Source organism: Rousettus aegyptiacus, unplaced genomic scaffold, assembly GCF_014176215.1.
Source record: "Rousettus aegyptiacus isolate mRouAeg1 unplaced genomic scaffold, mRouAeg1.p scaffold_m13_p_1, whole genome shotgun sequence".
NCBI lineage: Eukaryota > Metazoa > Chordata > Mammalia > Chiroptera > Pteropodidae > Rousettus > Rousettus aegyptiacus.
Genome location: NW_023416284.1, coordinates 17,419,906 through 17,439,010, shown reverse-complemented (window position 1 = coordinate 17,439,010; position 19,105 = coordinate 17,419,906). Strand labels below are relative to the sequence as shown.

General features: G+C 38.5%; 1 protein-coding gene and 1 pseudogene across 1 annotated transcript; both read left to right on the top strand.

The window, feature by feature from the left end:
• The first annotated feature begins 52 nt into the window (after positions 1–52).
• On the top strand, positions 53–17,364 carry DNAJC8 (DnaJ heat shock protein family (Hsp40) member C8). The gene is made up of 9 exons (XM_016132049.2): positions 53–155; positions 2,679–2,780; positions 6,850–6,906; positions 9,480–9,546; positions 10,060–10,154; positions 11,699–11,770; positions 14,150–14,241; positions 15,370–15,445; positions 16,539–17,364. The coding sequence occupies exons 1-9, from the start codon at positions 78–80 to the stop codon at positions 16,659–16,661; spliced, it is 762 nt and encodes a 253-aa protein (XP_015987535.1). The 5' UTR covers positions 53–77; the 3' UTR covers positions 16,662–17,364.
• On the top strand, positions 2,374–2,492 carry LOC118605609 (annotated as a pseudogene).
• Positions 17,365–19,105: the final 1,741 nt, after the last annotated feature.

Below are 19,105 nucleotides of genomic sequence, written 5' to 3'. Positions count from 1 at the left end.
GGCTAGGGAGGCGGGCCTGTAAGAATTACGTGAGACAGCGCCTGCGCAGGAGAGTCACGTGGTGGCTGGCCGGGGAAATGGCGGCTCCAGGAGAGAGTGGGGCTTCGGGTGGCGGAGGCAGCACGGAGGAGGCATTTATGACCTTCTACAGTGAGGTGAACCACGAGTGAGGAGTAGTGGCGCTGGGTTGACCCCGCTTGGGCCTGCTCTCCCAGTGGGCAAAGGCAGTGGTCCTCCTGGCCTGGACCGTTGGGCGGCTCCTCCTGTCTGGCCTTCGGGGTGTGGGGGCGGGGGGTAGGGAGAGAGAGAGAGAGAGTGAGAGCATGTGTGTGTGCCTGTGTGTCTGTCTGTCTCTGATAGCTTCTGGGGGACCCTTGGGCAACGGAAAGAGGCCGTGTGTGTGTGTGTGTGTGCGCGCGCGCGCGTGTGTGTATGTATGTGTGTGTCTGATAGCTTCTGGGGGGATCCCCTGGGCAACGAAAAAGAGGCCGGGGTCCGACGTCTGCGGGTAGATGGCGAGTGTGGCCAACGAAGTACCTGGGCGCGCGCAGAGTTCCCCAAGTCCGCGGAGTCGGGGGCTGGCTGAGGCCGACCTCCTTGGGGTCGACTTAACCGTCTTGGCCCCCGTTTATATTCTAAACGGAAGGACTTTCTACTTAGTCCTCTGTGATGAGTTGTATTAGTGGTTATTTCTGCTATTCGCGAATGCCAGGCACTGTGCATTATGCCAGGTAGGCATTATCTCCATGTAAAGGTGACAAACCTGAGGTTTAGCTGGTAAAATAATTTGTTCTGCGTCTTACAGCAGGTAACAGCTTGGTATCGTGTTAGGACGGGAATAAATTTGGTCTGAGCCTCGTTTACTATGGCATTTTCAGCTCCTACTACGTAGTGGTTAGTAAATATTTGTTAAGTACGTTAATGAATGAGTAAATGAAAGAAAAGCGTGTCATTTGGAATCAGGACCTCGTACTGAATTAGCGCAAGGGAGTCAAGTTGACACTGATTTTGGAGATCTTCAGTTTCTATGTCTGTAAAACGACAGTTAATATTAAAAACGATTTTTATGAATGTTAATGAAGTTAATTATAAGAAACGGTTGCATAAGCAGAAGCATCTTTCTAAGATGTAAAGCTGAAGATGGAGCTCATAAGTTGACTTGGATTTGAGGACTGGAGTTGCTCTCCATCAGGCAGGCTGTGAGCTACTCAAAGGAAACGATGGTATCGCTTTCATCTCTGGTATTTGTAGTTTCTTGTTACAAGTAGTGCCTGTTACATAGTAGTTTCTCCAAAGTATTGAATTTTAAAACAAATTAGCACATCCTTCATAGTATGTCCTTTTCAGATGCCTTACTTGCAAGTGTTGATACATTGATACCAAAGTTTATTGGCTTCTAATGGCTACTCAGCAATTATAGTGGAACTTATTTCACTTACCAACTATTATTTAAAAATAAAAAATAAAAAGCTATCCTGGTTTGTTCGAATTGGATGGGAAAAAGTACCTAAAGAAGGACCTACCTGAACATTCTTCAACCAGTGTTTATTGAGTACCTGACATGTACTAGTATACTGTTTACGTGCTGGAGATATGGTAATGAACAACAAAGAGAAAAATCCTGTCTTCATTTCATAGAGCTTGCATCCTATAGAGAAGGATAAACAATAAACAGATAGATGTACCATATAATATCAGATAGTGATTTAAATGCTATGAGGAAAAATCTGGGAAAGAAGATAGAAAGTATGGGTGGGTGAGTGGCATGTTATTTTAAAAAAGTGATGAGGAAACATGGTGAGAAGGAATGGCTTTTTCCTGAATGTTACTGAAATTCTTTCCAAACTTGTTTGGCCAGAGGAATATAGATGGTAAATAACATACCAGACATTCATTTCAAGTAGCATTGCAACTTTGACAGTGGCACCAGGGAAGTCTTTCTGGGACTGCCTGGTGTCTGTTCTCCTTAATATTGTCTTCAAGTCTGAAATTTTTCTAACTTTATTAGAGTTTGGTAGGTAGAGTTATTTGCACCCTCCCACATACTTTTTAAATGCTGCTTTTAGTATATATTTCAGTGCAATTGTATTTTTCCTTAAAAAAAGTTGTAAATAAAGTATGAACACGTAAGTACATCTTAAATCATTAGAGTGGAAGTTCTTTGTAGGTGGTGGCTGTGACTTTTTTTTTTTTTTTTTGAGTCTTCTTGATACCTGTTCTGGAATCAATGTTCAGGTTAAAGTTCTGGTTTACAAATTGAGTAATTGGGAACAAGTTAGTTAACCTCTCTTAAGTCTTACCTTATCTGTGAAATGGGGATAATAGTAGTATCTACTGTATAGGATTGTTGAGGGGAGTAAATCTGTGTAAAGTTTTTATGGCCATACCACCCTGAAAATGCCCGATCTCGTCTGATCTCGGAAGCTAAGTGGGGTTGGGCCTAGTTAGTACTTGAATGGGAGACCACCTAGAAAGACCAGGTGCTATAGGTGTTAAAAAAAAAAATTCACTAAATGAATTTGTTGTAATTATTCCTCAAAGTGGTTAGCAAAAAAGCTTGAACGCGCAGACACACAAATGTTTGCTGAACATGTCAGTGAGTAAGTAACTTGTTAAAATGACAATTCAGAATTTATATTTGAGTTTTACTAATGAAGTTTCTATCCCTTTTATTTTAGGTGAAACAAATAGAGAAGAGAGATTCAGTTCTAACATCTAAAAATCAGATTGAAAGATTGACCCGCCCTGGTTCCTCCTACTTCAATTTGAACCCATTTGAGGTGAGCTGTCTGATGTTGTGGCCTGCTGATGGGGAGCTTTGCATAGTTGGAAGTAGACTTACATCAGAACACATGCCTAATTTGTATCGTAGTTGGAGTTGAACTTGGGTGGCTTTATTGTGAACAGAGCTTGAGAGGCAGCATGTTACAGAAAGTGAGATGATCTTTGCCCTATCAATTATTCCATCATCTTGTAGCAACCCAAATATATATGGATGTATTTTTCAGATGTGAAAGGATAAGCTAGCCTTGATAAATTTAGGCTTTTTGGTATACTTTACTTGTTAAAACTTCTGTGTCATCACAGTAAAAAAATATGAAAAAAACTAACAACCAAAAAATGATCATAAGCTTATAGACAAGCAAATATATTTTGGAGGTTTCCTTAGTTTTATAACTTTAAACTTTTCCTGATTATAGTAAATCATACTATTAAAATTTGGAATATAAAGAAAGCAAGAATAAATAATCATGTATAATTCTACCTAAGAGAAATAGCCATGCTTAACTGTTTATACTTAAAAAAGTTTTCTTTAGAAACAGGGAAGATCATATACTTCATGCTATTTTAAATGCTGCATTGTTATATAAAATATTTTTATATATTTTTTAAAGCCTCTATAATTATTACTTAAATAATTCCTTTATTGTAGGATATTTAAACTAGCTTCTAATTGTTCACAATTATAGTTTGAAATGAATATTCTTACGTCTTATAAAAATAACATTTATTGAGCACTTATAAAAAACTTTTTTTTTCGTGGTAAAATATATGTAAATAAAATTAACCATTTAACCTATTGTAGGTGTAGAGTTCAGTAACATTAAGTATATTCATAATGTTGTACAACCATCACCACTATTTTTAGAATTTTTTTCATCATTCCAAATAGAAATTCCAATAACTCCCCATTCCTTTTCCTCGTTTCTCCAGCCCTTGGTAACCTCTATTCTGCTTTCTGTTTATGAATTTGTCTTTTCTAAGTGGTTCATCTAAGTGGAATCATACATATTTGTTCTTTTGTGTCTGACTTATTTTACTTAGCCTAATATTTTTAAGGTTCATCTGATGTTTCTGTTTTTTGAGGAATAATTTTTTAAGAATTTTTTTCATTTAAAAATAATCTCAGATTTATAAAAAGGTTGCAAGTGTACTCTGAAGACTTTCTTGAACTATTTGAGACTAAGTTGTCAATAATGATGCCCCATCACCCTGAAATACTTCATGTTTTTCCTACAAATAACATTCTCCTAGTGAACTATACTATAACCATCAAAATCAGGAAATGACTATTGATACATTATTGCTATGTAATCTTCAGACCCCATACAAATTTGCTAATTGTCTCAATAACGACCTTTATAACAAAAGGATCCTGTCCAGAATCTCCTGTTATATTTAGTTTTCATGTCTCTTTAGTCTCCTTCAGTCTGGAATAGTTCCTCAGTCTGTCCTTGACTTTCATGACCTTGACAACATTTCTGAAGGTTACAGGCTAGTTATTTTGTAGTGTATCTCTCAACTTGAGTTTATCTGATGATTCTTCACGTTAGGATTGGTTTATGCAATATTGGCATGAATATCACAGAAGTCATATTGCATTTCATTCTTCTCTTTACAACCTATAAAGTGGTACGTAATTTTGATTTATTGCATTACTAAAGATGTCAACTTGATTGTTTAAATAGGTGCCTGCTAGGTTTGCTCACATTGTGATGCTGCTGACATTGTGATGCTTCATGCCTGACTACTTTAGCATGCAGCTCTTCAAAACAAGGACACATTTCTTTTTTAAAAAATTAATTAATTAATTATTTTAATGGTGACATTGGTTAATGAAATCTAGTAAGTTTCAGCTGTACACTTTAACAGTAAGGCATATATATATTTATACTACGTGTTTATCTCTCATAGTTAAGATTTCTTTCTGTCACCACATATTTGACCCCCCTTTCCCCCTACCCTCTGGTAACTACTAGTTTATTGTCCATGTCCATGAGTCTCTGTTTGTCCTGTTCGTTTATTGCTTTTAGGTTTCTATCTCACATATAAGTGATATCATGTGATTTTCAACTTTTTCTGTCTAGCTTATTTTGCTTAGCATGATTATCTCGAGGTCCATCCATGTTGTTGCAAATGGCAGCAAGGACACATTTCCACATAACCATAACACCATTACCACACCTAAGAAAAACATTAATTCAGTAACATATATCATCCAGCATAGAGACCACATGCAAATGGCCCCAATTGTCCCCAAAAATCTCAATCATAGCAATTTTTTTTAAACTTTGGAACTAATCAAGGTTTATAGATTTAGCATTATTCTAGGCTAGTTTTATTGGAGGCATGTGTGTGTGAGACAGAGAGAGAAGATGTGAGGTTTTCCATCCTTTCTTGTTCATTTTGGACACCTTCTGGGATTTGTTGACTTTGGTTTGCTCTAATACATTCCTTTTCCCCGAGAACCAAGGTATGTAAGGTTCTTCTCTGAATATTTATGTATATACAGTTATCTCCCTTTATCTGTAAATCTTATATGGCTGCATTCTTCCTCTCGAGTGACTTTTTCTCAATTCCTTTCTTTTTTGGAAAGGTATGAAGGCGTGCACTGAGTCTTGAAAATTTTTTGTTTTAAAGTTCTTTCTCCTACACCCCCAGTTGTATGCCTAGCATTTGAGAATGGATATGCTCTCTCATAACCTTAAAGTCTGTTGAATGCAATGGTGATTCAGCTGCATTGCCTACTGTTATAGGTGGACTGTTGGGATATTTTGAAAGCTTGCTATAAATCTTGACGTTACTTGTTGCTAGTTTTTTCTAAGACCCTGTAAACATCTGACTAAGATTAGCAAATTACTTTTCAGTTTGAATTTCTGTGATATGCATTTTTCATTTAAAGATTTATTTTAATTTTTTAATCTTTACCCACCCCCTTAATAACTGATCCTCAGTTCTACTAACTTTGAAGGCATTTATTTCTAACTGTGACTATCATTTCTTATCAGTTCTGCTTAAACTTTTAACGTGATTCAAATCACCTGGGGATCTTTTTAAAGTGTTGATTTAGGATGTAGTCACACTAAAGGGGGGCCTGCTCTTCTGAATTTCTAATAAACTCTTCTAACCCTCTATCCTTTCAGCACCTTCCTCTGGCCTTGAATATCAAGTAAATATAATAGGTGCTGCATTGAGTCCATGGACTACACCGTGAAATGATCTGCTTTAATTGTATATCTTATAACATTCTTCTTCTAAAAAGGCATTTATTTTATGGTAACTAAAAATATGTTTCCCTTGCATGTTTATCTTTACGTTTCTAGTATATAGCAGTGTGTTCAGCAGGCAGTAACTACTATGTAAATATATGAATGAATGTCTGTATTTGTGTTGATAGGGTTAGCATCCTGGATGAGGAATGTCAACACCAGGATACCTAGGCTTGGAGAAGAATGATTAAAATTATTTTTTAAGGCAGAGTTGCTCAAAAAAAAAAAATACAGATGTTTCTGCCATTTGGAATCAGACTTTTCTAGAGAGGGCCCCAGGAGGACGCACTGATCACAGGTTTCCACAGGTGATTCTGATGTTCACTCTGGGCTGAGAACTGTTGGGCCATGTGAATTATAGATGTAAAGTGGAGCCAAGTGGGCATTTTGGATTGAGGAGAAAATCAGGTAGCCAGTCTAATTTTTTCCCTGTCTAATTCTGTGCTTTCTCCACACTTGCAAAGATAAGTAGGGGTTTAGGGGGTGGGTACTTAATGACTGAGGGAGAAATGCAACATTTTCTCATGGTCTGGAAACATGTCTCTGGGTATAGGGGAAATTATTTTTCTGATGGAATGAAAGTAACTGCTGTATTAATTGAGAACCCTAAATAGCTATTATTTTATTATTGATTTGCTAATTTATATTTCTTGATCATTTTTTAGAACTGTGTGCTAAGTACTGTTCCAGAATGCTGAGTACTATTCTAGATGTTCATGATATGTATAAGTTATTGGGTACATCTTAAATTTATAAATTCTTTCAATTTCTATTACAGTTTTGATTTTGATTCTTTCAGGTTCTTCAGATAGATCCTGAGGTGACAGATGAAGAAATAAAAAAGAGGTTTCGGCAGGTATGGTCATAGTTCCCTGTGATGGATGTATTTTGAACACATGACGATTCTCTTAGGACTTGGCATACTACTTTTGGGTCAAAATATAACCCTCTTATTTATTTATTTTTAACTTAAAGCTATGTAACTTTTAGATAAAAAGCCTCATTGTGACATAAAATATTAAATAATTTAATGACCATAGCTTACCTCTGAATAGAATGAATTTTATATCCAAATAGAATCTTTCCAGCCTCTTAATTAAGAGGGAGAAGTGCAAAGTAGAATAGTAGAGCTTCACATGGAGTCATACTTAATCCTCTGGCTTCCAGGAGAGAACACGTTAAATGATTTGTGCAGTTTTTTTTATTTTTAAGACCCCATTCCTCATCAGTTTTCTTTTGCAAATTTAATGAATACCCAAGAGATAACCAGTTTAATATAAGGAGTGCTTTCTGGAAATTCTCTAGGAAGGGAGATCCACAACCTCTGATTCTTGTTCGTTCTAATGTTTAATAACTCAAGCTGCAAAGTTTTATGGTAGCCTTTTTAAAGACCCTTCTAGTTTTGACACCTGAATAACTCCCTAGCCTTTCCTTCTGTGAGTTAAATAATCACAGTTCCTGTAATCTGCCTTTGCAAATTGGGTTTTCTACATATTTCATGTCCTTTTTTTTTTTTTGTACTTTCTCCAGTTTCTTTATATCTTTTATGTTCTACATATTCAAAAGGGCTTGATCAATGCTGAATATTCTCAGATCCTGCACAACATACTTGGTTTTATTTTTTATTTTTATTTTATTTTTTTTAAGTTTATTGGAGTAACATTCATTAATACAATTATATAATTTTCGGATATACTTTATAATTTGACATCTATATATTCTATTGTGTGATTACCATCCAGAGCATACTTGTTAACATCTAGTGTTATGCTTGCTCTTTCAATACAGTAATTGCCCCCATTTTGCTGATTCATAATCATCTTATGATGTACTATTAAACCAAGATTTTTTAATCTTTGCCTATTCAATCATTTCCTGTTATATAACTTTATAGTTTTTTCTTCTTGAGTTCTACTCTGCACTTATACTCAGCTTTTTTCCTTTTTCTAAAATTTTAAGTTTCCTAATGTTAGGTATTAGCAGTCTTTTTCAATTTAATAAGCAAGCAGTCAAATCCATAGTCAAAACAACATTTTACATAATTATGCAAATAATAAGAATTCTTATTTAGCCATTATTATGATCTAATAGTTAACACAACCCGGAGCTATATGACTTGAATTTCAGTCTTGGCTGTACCTCTTATAAGCAGTTTGAATTTGGGCTAATTTCTTTCAACCTTTCTGTGCCTCTTACCTCAATTGTGAAATGCACAGAATGATGATGTCTACTCTTTGGGTTGTTATGAGGACTTAAATGAGTTAATACACAGAAAGCACTTAAAATAAGTCTTGGCATATATTATCTCTCTTAATATGCGAACTGTTGTCTGTGTCAGACAGCATGCTAAGTTCTTCACTTGGGTTATTTCATTTTATCCTTAAAACAACCCAATGAGATGTAGGCACGGAGTATTGTCCACCTTACTGAGGAGGAAGCTGAGGTAGAGGTGGATTAATCGAATTGCTCAAGGTCTCACAGCTGGTATGGGTGAAGTTGGGATTCTGTCTTCAGTAATGCAGAATGTAGCCTTAGATCCCCGTTTGCTGTCATTCCTCAACAGTTCCTCTGTTCCAGTTAGTTGGTTTCTGTCTGTTAATGACAGTGGGTCAGTAGTCCTTAACTGTAGCAGTCTGAAAGAATCACCTGTGGAGCTTTTGGTTTTTTAATTTTAACATAAAAAATATTTAGTTATGTGCATCTATAAAAGAAAGAATAGAGCAGTCACCTCCCATGTACTCACCATCCATATGGAACAGTTTGCTTCATTAACTATATGTTTTTGATTGAATTGTTGAAAAATAAATTACAGACACCATTGTACTTCACTCCTAAATACTTCAGGATGAATCTCTCCAAATAAAAAAGGACATTTTTTGCATACCATCTGTCACACCTAACAAAATTAACACGAATTTCTTGCTATCATCTGATACCCAGTCTAGTAGATTTAACAAGTACAGGTGTCAGAGACTGATTCAGAAGTTCTGAGGGTAGAAAGCACTCCTCTGTATTTTTTAAAAGTGTCACAGAATTGGAGCATAGCTAGCACTGGGAACCATGGCTTTACATTAGGAGGGTTTTTTTTTTTTGGAAATAGACTGTTTCATACCTGTTTCATCCTCCTTAGTGCTCAGAATAAGGAACCTAACAAGAACTCACTATTTTTAAATGTCCCTCCCAAGTCATCACAATATCTTCATAATTCTAGGCTTAACGTTTATTCTCTACTTTGTAATTAAAACCCTCAATATTTCCCAGTTATGCATTTACCTTTCAGTGCTTGAATTTTGTTAAATACCAGTATTTCTGGGCATATTAAGTTTTCAAAAATGCCTCTGGCTAAAAGTCTTTTTTGCCATAGTACCTTAGAGTACAGACAAAGAATAAATGTTCTTTTTATTGACAAACCTAACCTTTCTCTTATAGTTGTCCATACTGGTGCATCCTGACAAAAATCAAGATGATGCTGACAGAGCACAAAAGGCTTTTGAAGGTATTTGTAGATTTACCTGCTTTTGAATAACGTATTGTCAATGTTAGGGACTAACATTCCTTGTCCTGGATCAAGAAAAGAATGTTATAGTTTTTTGTCTTCTGGTCATGAAGAAGTTGTGGTTTTCAGTAGAACAGTTGTCATTCCAAAGCAGAATACTGCTGTTTAAGAAATAAACCTTAACTTTGTTAAAACTTTTATGTGCCAACAAAGACTGTTATTGCATAGGATCATTTTTTTTTTCTTTGAACATAAAAAAATATTTGGCAGTATTTTATTACTGAATTAAATCTAGATGTGGTATATTTAGCCTTGAGTGTATATTTAACTTTTTCCAAGGCTCTCAAGGAAAGTCATTGCTATAGTTGTATATTTTTAAATTAGTTTAACAACATTAAATAATTTAACAAAGTAGGGAATGCTTTTAGACGGCACAAGTCCATTTACGCTGAGTATAGTTCAGACTTGCAGAGGGTGTTTGCAGAAACAGTTAACTTCAATGTTTTGCATTAGCTGTGGACAAAGCTTACAAGTTGCTACTGGATCAGGAACAAAAGAAGAGGGCCCTGGATGTAATTCAGGCAGGAAAAGAATACGTGGAACACACTGTAAGTATTTATAGTGCCGCTGTGTTTATAGGAAGTATTAGCAAGCCTTGGGCACATTGTAGGAGGGTGAATGTTGACATAGCAATGCCTACCGGCATGATTGTGACTGCTTATGTGGTCTCTAGCACTTTGCTGTGGTGATCATGAATAGCGTGTGCCTAAAGCTGTAATTCACCCCTGAAGCTCAGGATGAGGAGTGGCTAGGATACTGCTCCAACCTCTTTCCTTACCAGTCCTGTGTTGTGGAGAAAGGGCTTTTCTTGTCCTCTCTGTACATGTCACATTACCCCAATATGAGAGTGGAAAAATAGCCATGGTGACATTTGGCCCTTGATTTTTACCTTGTCCCTGTGAAGGGGTTGGAACATGGGCTTGAGATAGTCTGGCAAGGGGGTATGAGTAAGTGTTTTAGAAAAATAGGAGGAGCTACATGTCTGTGATAACAGAGGACTCAACTGAAATAAGTTTTAGTTAGAGCTGGTGTTATTTTTCGATTTGCATTACTAAATCTCCTGAGTGGTGGGAAATGTTAAGGTGGTTTGCTTGAGGTAAGAAAGATTGTTGTTTTAATTTTTTACTTGCTGGGGCAAGAATCTTGAGGTCATTTATAAGAGCAATGTTAATTGGGAATGAATATAGATGTGACCTTTCCTTAACTTTGGAATCTGAAACAGATTTTATAACCAATAATAAAAGAGTCCAATTTAGATGAGGAAAATGAGTAAAAAGAGATGGATGGCCATAACTGTGTCCTGCTGGTTATGTGTTGGAAATGGCATCTGTAGGCTGAATTCTGGTAAAAATCAGAAAGGCACCTGACAATTTGTCCTTGAGTTATTGTGGTCTTGATAGTTACCCTTTCTGTGTATTTCGCCTGTAAAGGAGCCCTCCATCTTCATTCTTTCTGACCACAAGGTGGCAGTGGGGCCTTTCTGAGCTTGGAGAGCTCTTGGCTTTTGGCAGCTGTAATACACCAAATGATTATCTGAATGGGTATATTTAATTTTTTTAGATCTCAGTGTTTGCCAAAGTGATAAAAAAAAAAACAAAACACCAATTAGCATGATGTGAAAATTATTGGTTTACAGGGGTTTCGCAGTGAAAATGATCAATAATATAGTTGTAGTAATGCCAGAAAAACAATACTTAACGTATTCTGTAGCTTTTTCTAAAACATGACAAATGTGTTTTTTAAGCTATAAACCTGTAACTGCAAGCTGTGAAAGATAAATGGCTTATGTGTTGAATTTATCAAAGGCTCTTTCTGTCTGGCCTAGGATTTGGTGAGGTGGGGACAGCTCCTTCATTGGTCCCCTTTCATCCTTCCAGGTAGACTGGATTTTTAGGTGAGGTTAGAGAAAGAACCCCAATTCCCTATTTTCCTTGATCGCATTGCTGTTTTGGATGGGAGGGCAGAAGCTCATCATTTTTCAATGCAGGCTTTTTGTTACACCCATACATAAAGTGCACATTTTATGTGTGCAGCTTAATGGATAGTCTCAAAATACAGGTGCTCATTTTCTGATGAAAAAAATTCTTTTTAGGTGAAAGAGCGAAAAAAGCAATTAAAGAAGGAAGGAAAACCTACAAATGTGGAGGAGGATGATCCAGAGCTGGTGAGTTAAATGTGGGAAAAGGCACCTTATCGTGTATGTTTGGGTTTACTGATTGGTGGGTTAAAGAGAGGGAAGCCTAAAGAATGATGCATACGTGCTACAAACATTTTAATTTGAAATATTAAATTACATTCATTCATTCTTTTTAAAAATTCATTCTTTTTTGACATAGGGTTGTGGCCTTTTGAGTATGTATCAGCTAATTGGAGTATATAGTTGACTTTATTTTATGAAACACACACACAAAGCATTATCCATAGTTTCTAGCACTTTTAACATATGTTAAAAACTTAGGTACTCATGCAAACCCCGAGTAAAATCCTAGATTGTTATAATTGATTTATAGTCTTTTCCAGATGTCTCACCTGTACCTACTTCAACAGCAGTTAATTTTAGAGACTCAGTGTTCATTTACTCTTTCTAAAGCATTCTACTTAGTTTTAAAAGAAACAACAAACATTTGTTTTTGTAACCACATTCATCAATTTCTGTGATATTCAAATTACGTAGGTACAGTGGTAATTGCAGCTGTGTGAGTGACCACAGGTGGCTCTTAAACAGCTGTCTACCAGCGTACATTCTCATCGTGCCCCAGGTAAATAATTTACAGAGCAGTGATGGAGAACATTAGGTAATCCGGTGGGTTATTTAGTGGAGGCAGGTTCGGAGAGAGATTCTACTTCAATGTTTATGTCTAATTGCCTCACTAGCCTGAAAAATTTAAAGTCATCTTAATCTTGCCCGATTTAGGCCAGTATGTAACTTACCCATGTGCCCGACTTGTTTTTAAAGATTAATAGAGGAGAGGCCCTCTTGCTAGGGAAACTTCTTGCAATTTCTGTATCTTCAGTGATTTTGCTAACAGTGACCGATCTCATCTTCCATGTGGTGACATTGCTTAAAAACTGTTAGGCCATATTTTCCACTAGCAACCTGTTTTGGGTTTACTCTGTTTTAGTATTTTAGTTTTTTCCCCTCAGTCTTAATTATTCTCTCTAGTACTACTTTTCTGAAGACTTTCTTATTAATGCTCCTTGGTTCTTTTAAAGTTGGTAAGAATCCTAACTTTTTTGAGTTGGAAAAAGCAGAAAAATAAAACCAATAAAATGTACCTGAGCCATCAAAAAACCAGAAAATTATAAAAAATTAAAAATCACCAATAACTTTTTATCTAGGAGAGTTTAGAGCTTTTAAAGATATTCATTTTTTACTCCTTTGATATTTGTTTTATTAGGGACTGGAGTTTTGTCAGCATCACTTTCATTGAGCAGTGCCTGGCAGGGTAGCAGCATTAGAAGAAGTGAGAAAATTTGGGACTCCTTTACTTTCTTTTATCTTCACACATTATTCTTTGCTCCATTGTGTCTGATTTTAGGATATAGGCCCTATGAAATCTGCATGATGGGTTATTTTCTATGTTTCTTTGTATATTTAAAATGCTTTATATTTGGGGAAAAAGTTTTAAAGATGGAGTTCTGTTTTTTATCTAATGTTTCTGTCGGTATACTAATTAGAATATAAGTTCAGCTGCATCAACTGAGACCCAAAATGTTGGTGGTTTGAACAAGATAGCAATTTTGTTTTCTCACTTATATAATAGTCTTTGGGAAGATGGCTATTGATACGGCAGCTGTGGAGCATGTGTCATCCAAGGCCTCTGTCTTCTCATTCTTGTGACTGTGCCAATACAGATATTGCCTCCATCCTCACAGTAAAGAATAGAGAAAGGGGGCAAGGAGGGATAAGCCTGCTCCTTCTAAGAACATTCCAGGAAGTTGCTACATCACTTTTCCTAATACTCTATTGGTTAATACTTAAATTACATGGCCACATTTAGCTACAAGGAAGTCTAGGAAACACAGGCTTTTAAGGTAAGGAATTTTAGATGGAGGGAGAACAGATAATGAGGTGAGGTGGGCCAGGCGACAACTAGTAGCCCTGCCAGTCAGTAGGCCCCTAAGACTGGTCTGCTTGATAGCATCTTCCCATTTCTAGCACCTATTTCTATGCCTAGCACAGAATAATTATAAAATATTTGTGAAAAGAATGAAGGTTATTTTTGGAAGGTCCTTGGAGGAAAGGGCCCTCCAAAATCTCATTTGGTTATGGTAAGCAGGAAGAACTTCTTCCTTATTGGTGTCTTTTACGAGAGTAAATTTTCCGTGTATCATCTGCATGGTAAAAGTGGCAGAAAGATCTCATAGGCGGATATGTTATTTATCTCCTGAGAGAGCATCATTAAATGGTTCTCTTGAAGAACGTTTTTTTCCTTGCTGAGTTCTAATCTGCTTGTATCTTGGGCTCCATCTAAAAGTACTTGATTTAAGTTGCTGGTAAAACATTTACTTTAATTTTCTTCTGTTCTTTATTTTCTTGTAGTTCAAGCAAGCAGTATATAAACAGACTATGAAACTCTTTGCTGAGCTGGAAATTAAAAGGAAGGAGAGAGAAGCCAAAGAGATGCATGAAAGGTATATCTCAGATTATTCACTTAAATAATGTCTAAATACCTAGATACCAACATTACTTTTTGGGTATTTTGAAGAAATTATGTGATATGTCATGGAAGACAGCGGTCCCCATCCTTTTTGGCACCAGGGACCAGTGATCTTATGAGAATCTCATGTTTGATGATCTGAGGTGGAGCTGAGGTGGAGCTGAGGCGGTGATGCTAGCACTGGGAAGCACCTGCAAATAACAGATTAAGCTTTGCTTACTTGTTCACCACTCACCTCCTACTCTGTAGCTTGGTTCCTAACAGGCCACAGACTGGTACCAGTCTGCAGCTCCAGGATTGGGGACCCCTGATTTAAGAGACTGTCTGAAGCAGTTATCTGAAACAGCCAAACTTTTGAATCACCTGGTTAAGAAATTCTGACTTTTGGGAAATATTGACTAGACCTGTCCTTAGATGATTTCTAATCAAGAGGTCTGTATGTTCTTTTCCTGATTTCCTAGAGTGAAATAGGCAGAGTTATTGAGGCCATTTGTTACTGAGGCCAGACCTTTTTGTGTAACTAGTGGCTGCAGCTTTGGTGATATGTAGTATTGTACAGTGTAATCACTTACACGATGTTTATTGTCCTAAAATGTGGTTTCCTTGGCTCATCATAAGTCTTGAGGTTAATTTAGTTTATGTATTTTGTGTTGTCGAGTGGTGTTTAGAAATAACTAGGTTTTGTTAGTTGAAGTTGTGTGACATGTTCTTATTTTGGGGTAGGGTTTTGTGTAGAGATCATCTTGAGTAAGAACCTCGGCTACTGTAGTAGTCATTCTACCGAAGTAAGGTGGCTTGGGTTCTTGAGATGGATTTGCCAGTGGCTGAGCCCAGAACCTCTGTTAGTGTCAACTGGACTTTGATGATTTTATCTGTTTATCTGTGTAACAGGGGAGTTTATCCCTTGCCCCACAGTCTCATCTGCATGTTTTAGAATGAGACGTTCATGAAAGTACTTTGAGCCCTTTCCAGACAGTGGTCTTTGGAGAACCCTAGGGAACTGGTTTACTATATATGCTTGCTTCTGTGTGGAGATGCCTTAACTTGTATGGTTAACACAATCTCTTAAGTATAAAATACTATGGTCTGCTTTTCCTCCTAGGAAGCGACAGAGGGAAGAAGAGATTGAAGCTCAAGAAAAAGCCAAACGGGAAAGGGAGTGGCAGAAAAACTTTGAGGTAAATTTCTAAGGTGGCTAGGGATTTTTATTCCAGAGTAAGAAAACTTCCCAGCATAGAAACTTGGTGCTTGGGGCATTCCCAGGACTCACTGGGGTGAACAAGAAAATGGGATATGTGGAGAAGAGCCGGAGCTTCGGAGAATGAGTCTGGTTCTGGCTCAGCCACCTCCAAGCTCTGTAGCTATGGCATGAAGATCCCTGAATGGTGTTTTAGAGGTTGTGGTGGGCATAGCTGCCAAGTGTGTTCAAGAAAAATGGTTTGCGCATTTAATTTAGGGAGCAAACATGGAGTTGTGCCCTACTTAGAGATCTTTTAGTAGAAACTGTGATTCTTGTGACCCCAGTGTCCTGCCTCCAGAGAGACTTACGACTTTTGAACTTGACTCTTCTATGACACCCTTGTTACATCTTCAGGTGCTCAGCTAGTATTCTGAATTAAGTAATATTTGGTCTTTTCTTCTGTAACTTTTAGGTCTCAGGATAGGGATTGGCTACCCAGAGTTGATGACTTTGTTTCTGTCCCACTGCATGTATGAAAAGAAAAGGAATAAGCCCCATGATAAGGAGGAAGAAACCTTAGTGGCCCTCTCAGCACAACTGCCTAAGCTTCGTGCTGACTTCGAGCCTCCATCCAGGTTTTGGTGGGGAGAAAGAAAGCTGCAGTGGAAAGGGTTGGTGGGGTGCTGCTTACTAGCCGTGTGGCTTCGAAAACATGATTTAACCTCTCTGAGCTTGGTGTTGTCATTTGTGACATGCTGTGGCATGACACACACTGCTGTCAGCTTTTTGTGAGAATGGGAAATGGCAAATGCTAAATGTCTAGCCCAGAAATCTGCAACAAATGGTGGCCTCATTGTTGTGACCGATAACTACTCATTTTGTCCCCTTCGAACCTGTGTCTGGCTTATGATGCCTTCTAGGGGTAGTATGACACTTTTCCTGGGTCCATGGGCATGGAAGAAAAGCTCTGCTCTGTTATTCTTGGATTATTCCAGAGGGTCGAGCTGGGCTATAGAGGGGATGGCAGAGCAGGTTCAGGCCCTTCCTCTCATTAACTAGTTTCCTCCTCCTCAAACTCGTTTCGTGCTTAGGAAAGTCGAGACGGTCGTGTGGACAGCTGGCGAAACTTCCAAGCAAATACAAAGGGGAAGAAAGAGAAGAAAAACCGGACCTTCCTGAGACCACCGAAAGTAAAAATGGAGCAGCGTGAGTGACCACCTGGGGTCACGGCCACAGAACCTTCCCCCAGCGTCTCCCCTTCTGCTTTGAAGGACTCATTCTTTCCTTCCGTTTCCACCCCAACATAGAGTAGTATTTGCTTTTTAGTCCATTTTGTTTTCAATACAATTTAATATCAATCAGAGTAATTCTTTTGTACATTGAAATGAGGGGCTCGGTTTAAAAAGAAACCTTCCCCCACCCCCTACCCCTAGGCCAACCAGGATTGGAAGGTGCCACCATTGGTGCTGCCTTCTCTTCTCACAGCCTGTAACTTAATGTTTTGTACTTCACTGAATTGTGATGGTTAGAAACTTCGTGTATAGTTTGTGGAAATCATCCATTTAAACATATTGCTTAAAATGGTGTTGCCGTGACTTCAGAGATAAGCCTGGGCCACCTTAGGAAGCCCCTTTGCTTCAGTGTCTTTCCTCTGGGTGTGGTATCCTTGGAAGCCCCAGATCAGACAGGGAAGGCGGTGGGTGCAAAGCAGTCGCTGGATGCCCTGATGTCCTGTGGCGTTTGGCATGTGCTCTCCCATCTGACTGACCAGTCCTCGTGGCATGAAGCTCCGAGCCACCCAAACCTCTTCACTTTCCAAAGAGCTAGCAGTCCTCCATCCCAGTACCATTGTCTCCTAGCCTGTCTGTGTTCGTTAGTGGTAATATTCTGTATGTGTAATAAATTTTTATACCCTAACCATTGATGTAGTTTTCTTTAGGTATTATCCCAAGGTAGGGTCCCTTGTCTGGCTTGGTCCCACCCTGAAATGCTTTGGAGTTCTGGCTGCCTACCACCTATTTGCTAAACTTTAGTTTCTTTATCTACGAAATGAGAGTATAGGTTACTGTGGCAGTTTTTAGGGAGGAGAAGCCATGACATATATAAGGCAGTTCCACAGTGCTCAGTGGGTGTCGCTAATAATATTTCTGTGTTAAATGAAGATACCGATTATTTTGAGGATTAAACGAAATAATGTGTGAAAGTGCACAGCTTATTGTATATACTCAGATGTCCCGCTGGCTATGAGAGACCGGATTAGCCCTTGAGAGGGACATAAGGTAAGAAATAGAAAGATGACACCTAAAATGTGAAGATATAAGAAACTGGGTGACTTGAAACAAGACGTTTTACAGTATCTTGTAGACAAGAGGAACAATAATCACAAGGCACAATGTCTTTGTAGTATCAAGAGATACTACAACTTGGATTTGCTTCCCTATGGGAGAGGACAGAGCTTGGGTGTCTTACTGTCCAAGTACAGCTGAGTGTATACAAACTACAGATGAATTAGAGCACAATGGGTGGAAGTGGGGTGGCTCTCGTTAAAACTGGGACAAGGCAGAGAGAGGGAACTGTTTTGTCACCCTGCAGAGTGATATGTGTCATGAGGTAATGCAGACAGTCCTGTGCTGGAGCAGCAGCTATCTCTTCTAGCCAGACAGAGTGACACCGCCTCACTCCAGCATGTGCGTGTACACACCCACCTCTTCCTCAGAGGTCGATGCATCTGTTAGAAGTACCTAGCATAAACAAATAGGGGAGTATTTGCTCACATAAGTCTGGTGGCAGGCACTCTCCAGCATTGTTCATGGGCTCAATAGTACCACTGGGGAACCAGGTTCTTACTGTGCTGCCCCTCCATCCTCTCCAGAGGGCTTGTCATCTCATAGTTGCATAGTCTCAGAAGGTTGTGGCTGCACTACACTTCATACCAATTGCTAAGTAGAAAGAAGTCATCCAGGAAGCCAAAAATTTCCCCCAAAATGTTATTTGCCAGAAGATGGTTACGTGGCCACCTCTAACTATAAACTTAGGAAATAGTGAATAAGAATAGGCAGGCCATAGACCAGGACTTGTCCCATGGAGCTGGGTACCTACTATTTCCAGTTAAGTTTTGTTGGCAAAAGGAAGGGAATTGATTGCTGGGGATGGCTAAGTGGCACAGGTCGGGTAGAACTTGAGGGAAAGATGTTCCAGTCAAAGGAAACAGCTTGTACTAATGCCTGAAGGTAAGAGCACAGCCCATTCATGGAACTGTACATCCTTTGTCATGCCTGGAGCATAGGATTGGGTTGAGGTGAAACCAGGGAGGTCATAAAGTCACATTAAGGAGTTTGGGTTTCAGCCATGGCATCCTAATTTCCCAGATGGATCAAAGCATTCTTATTTCCTTTCCTGGCACATTTTAGCCACAGATCCACTCCGGAGATCAGCAGCGGCCCCAGCCCATTCCCAATCCTGCTCAGAGCAATCTTTTGAGGGATGACTTGGCCAGGAAGAAAGGTATGCCCTGGGCTTGCCATTGAGGCAGCATTAGTCAAGACGCCTCCAGGGTAGGGCTTTGGCTGTGTGTGTGTGGCAGCTTTTCCAGTCCCTTCATATGTGAACAGGTTAAGGGACCCTTCCAGCAGGAAAGGCCCCCTGGAGGAGTGCCAGG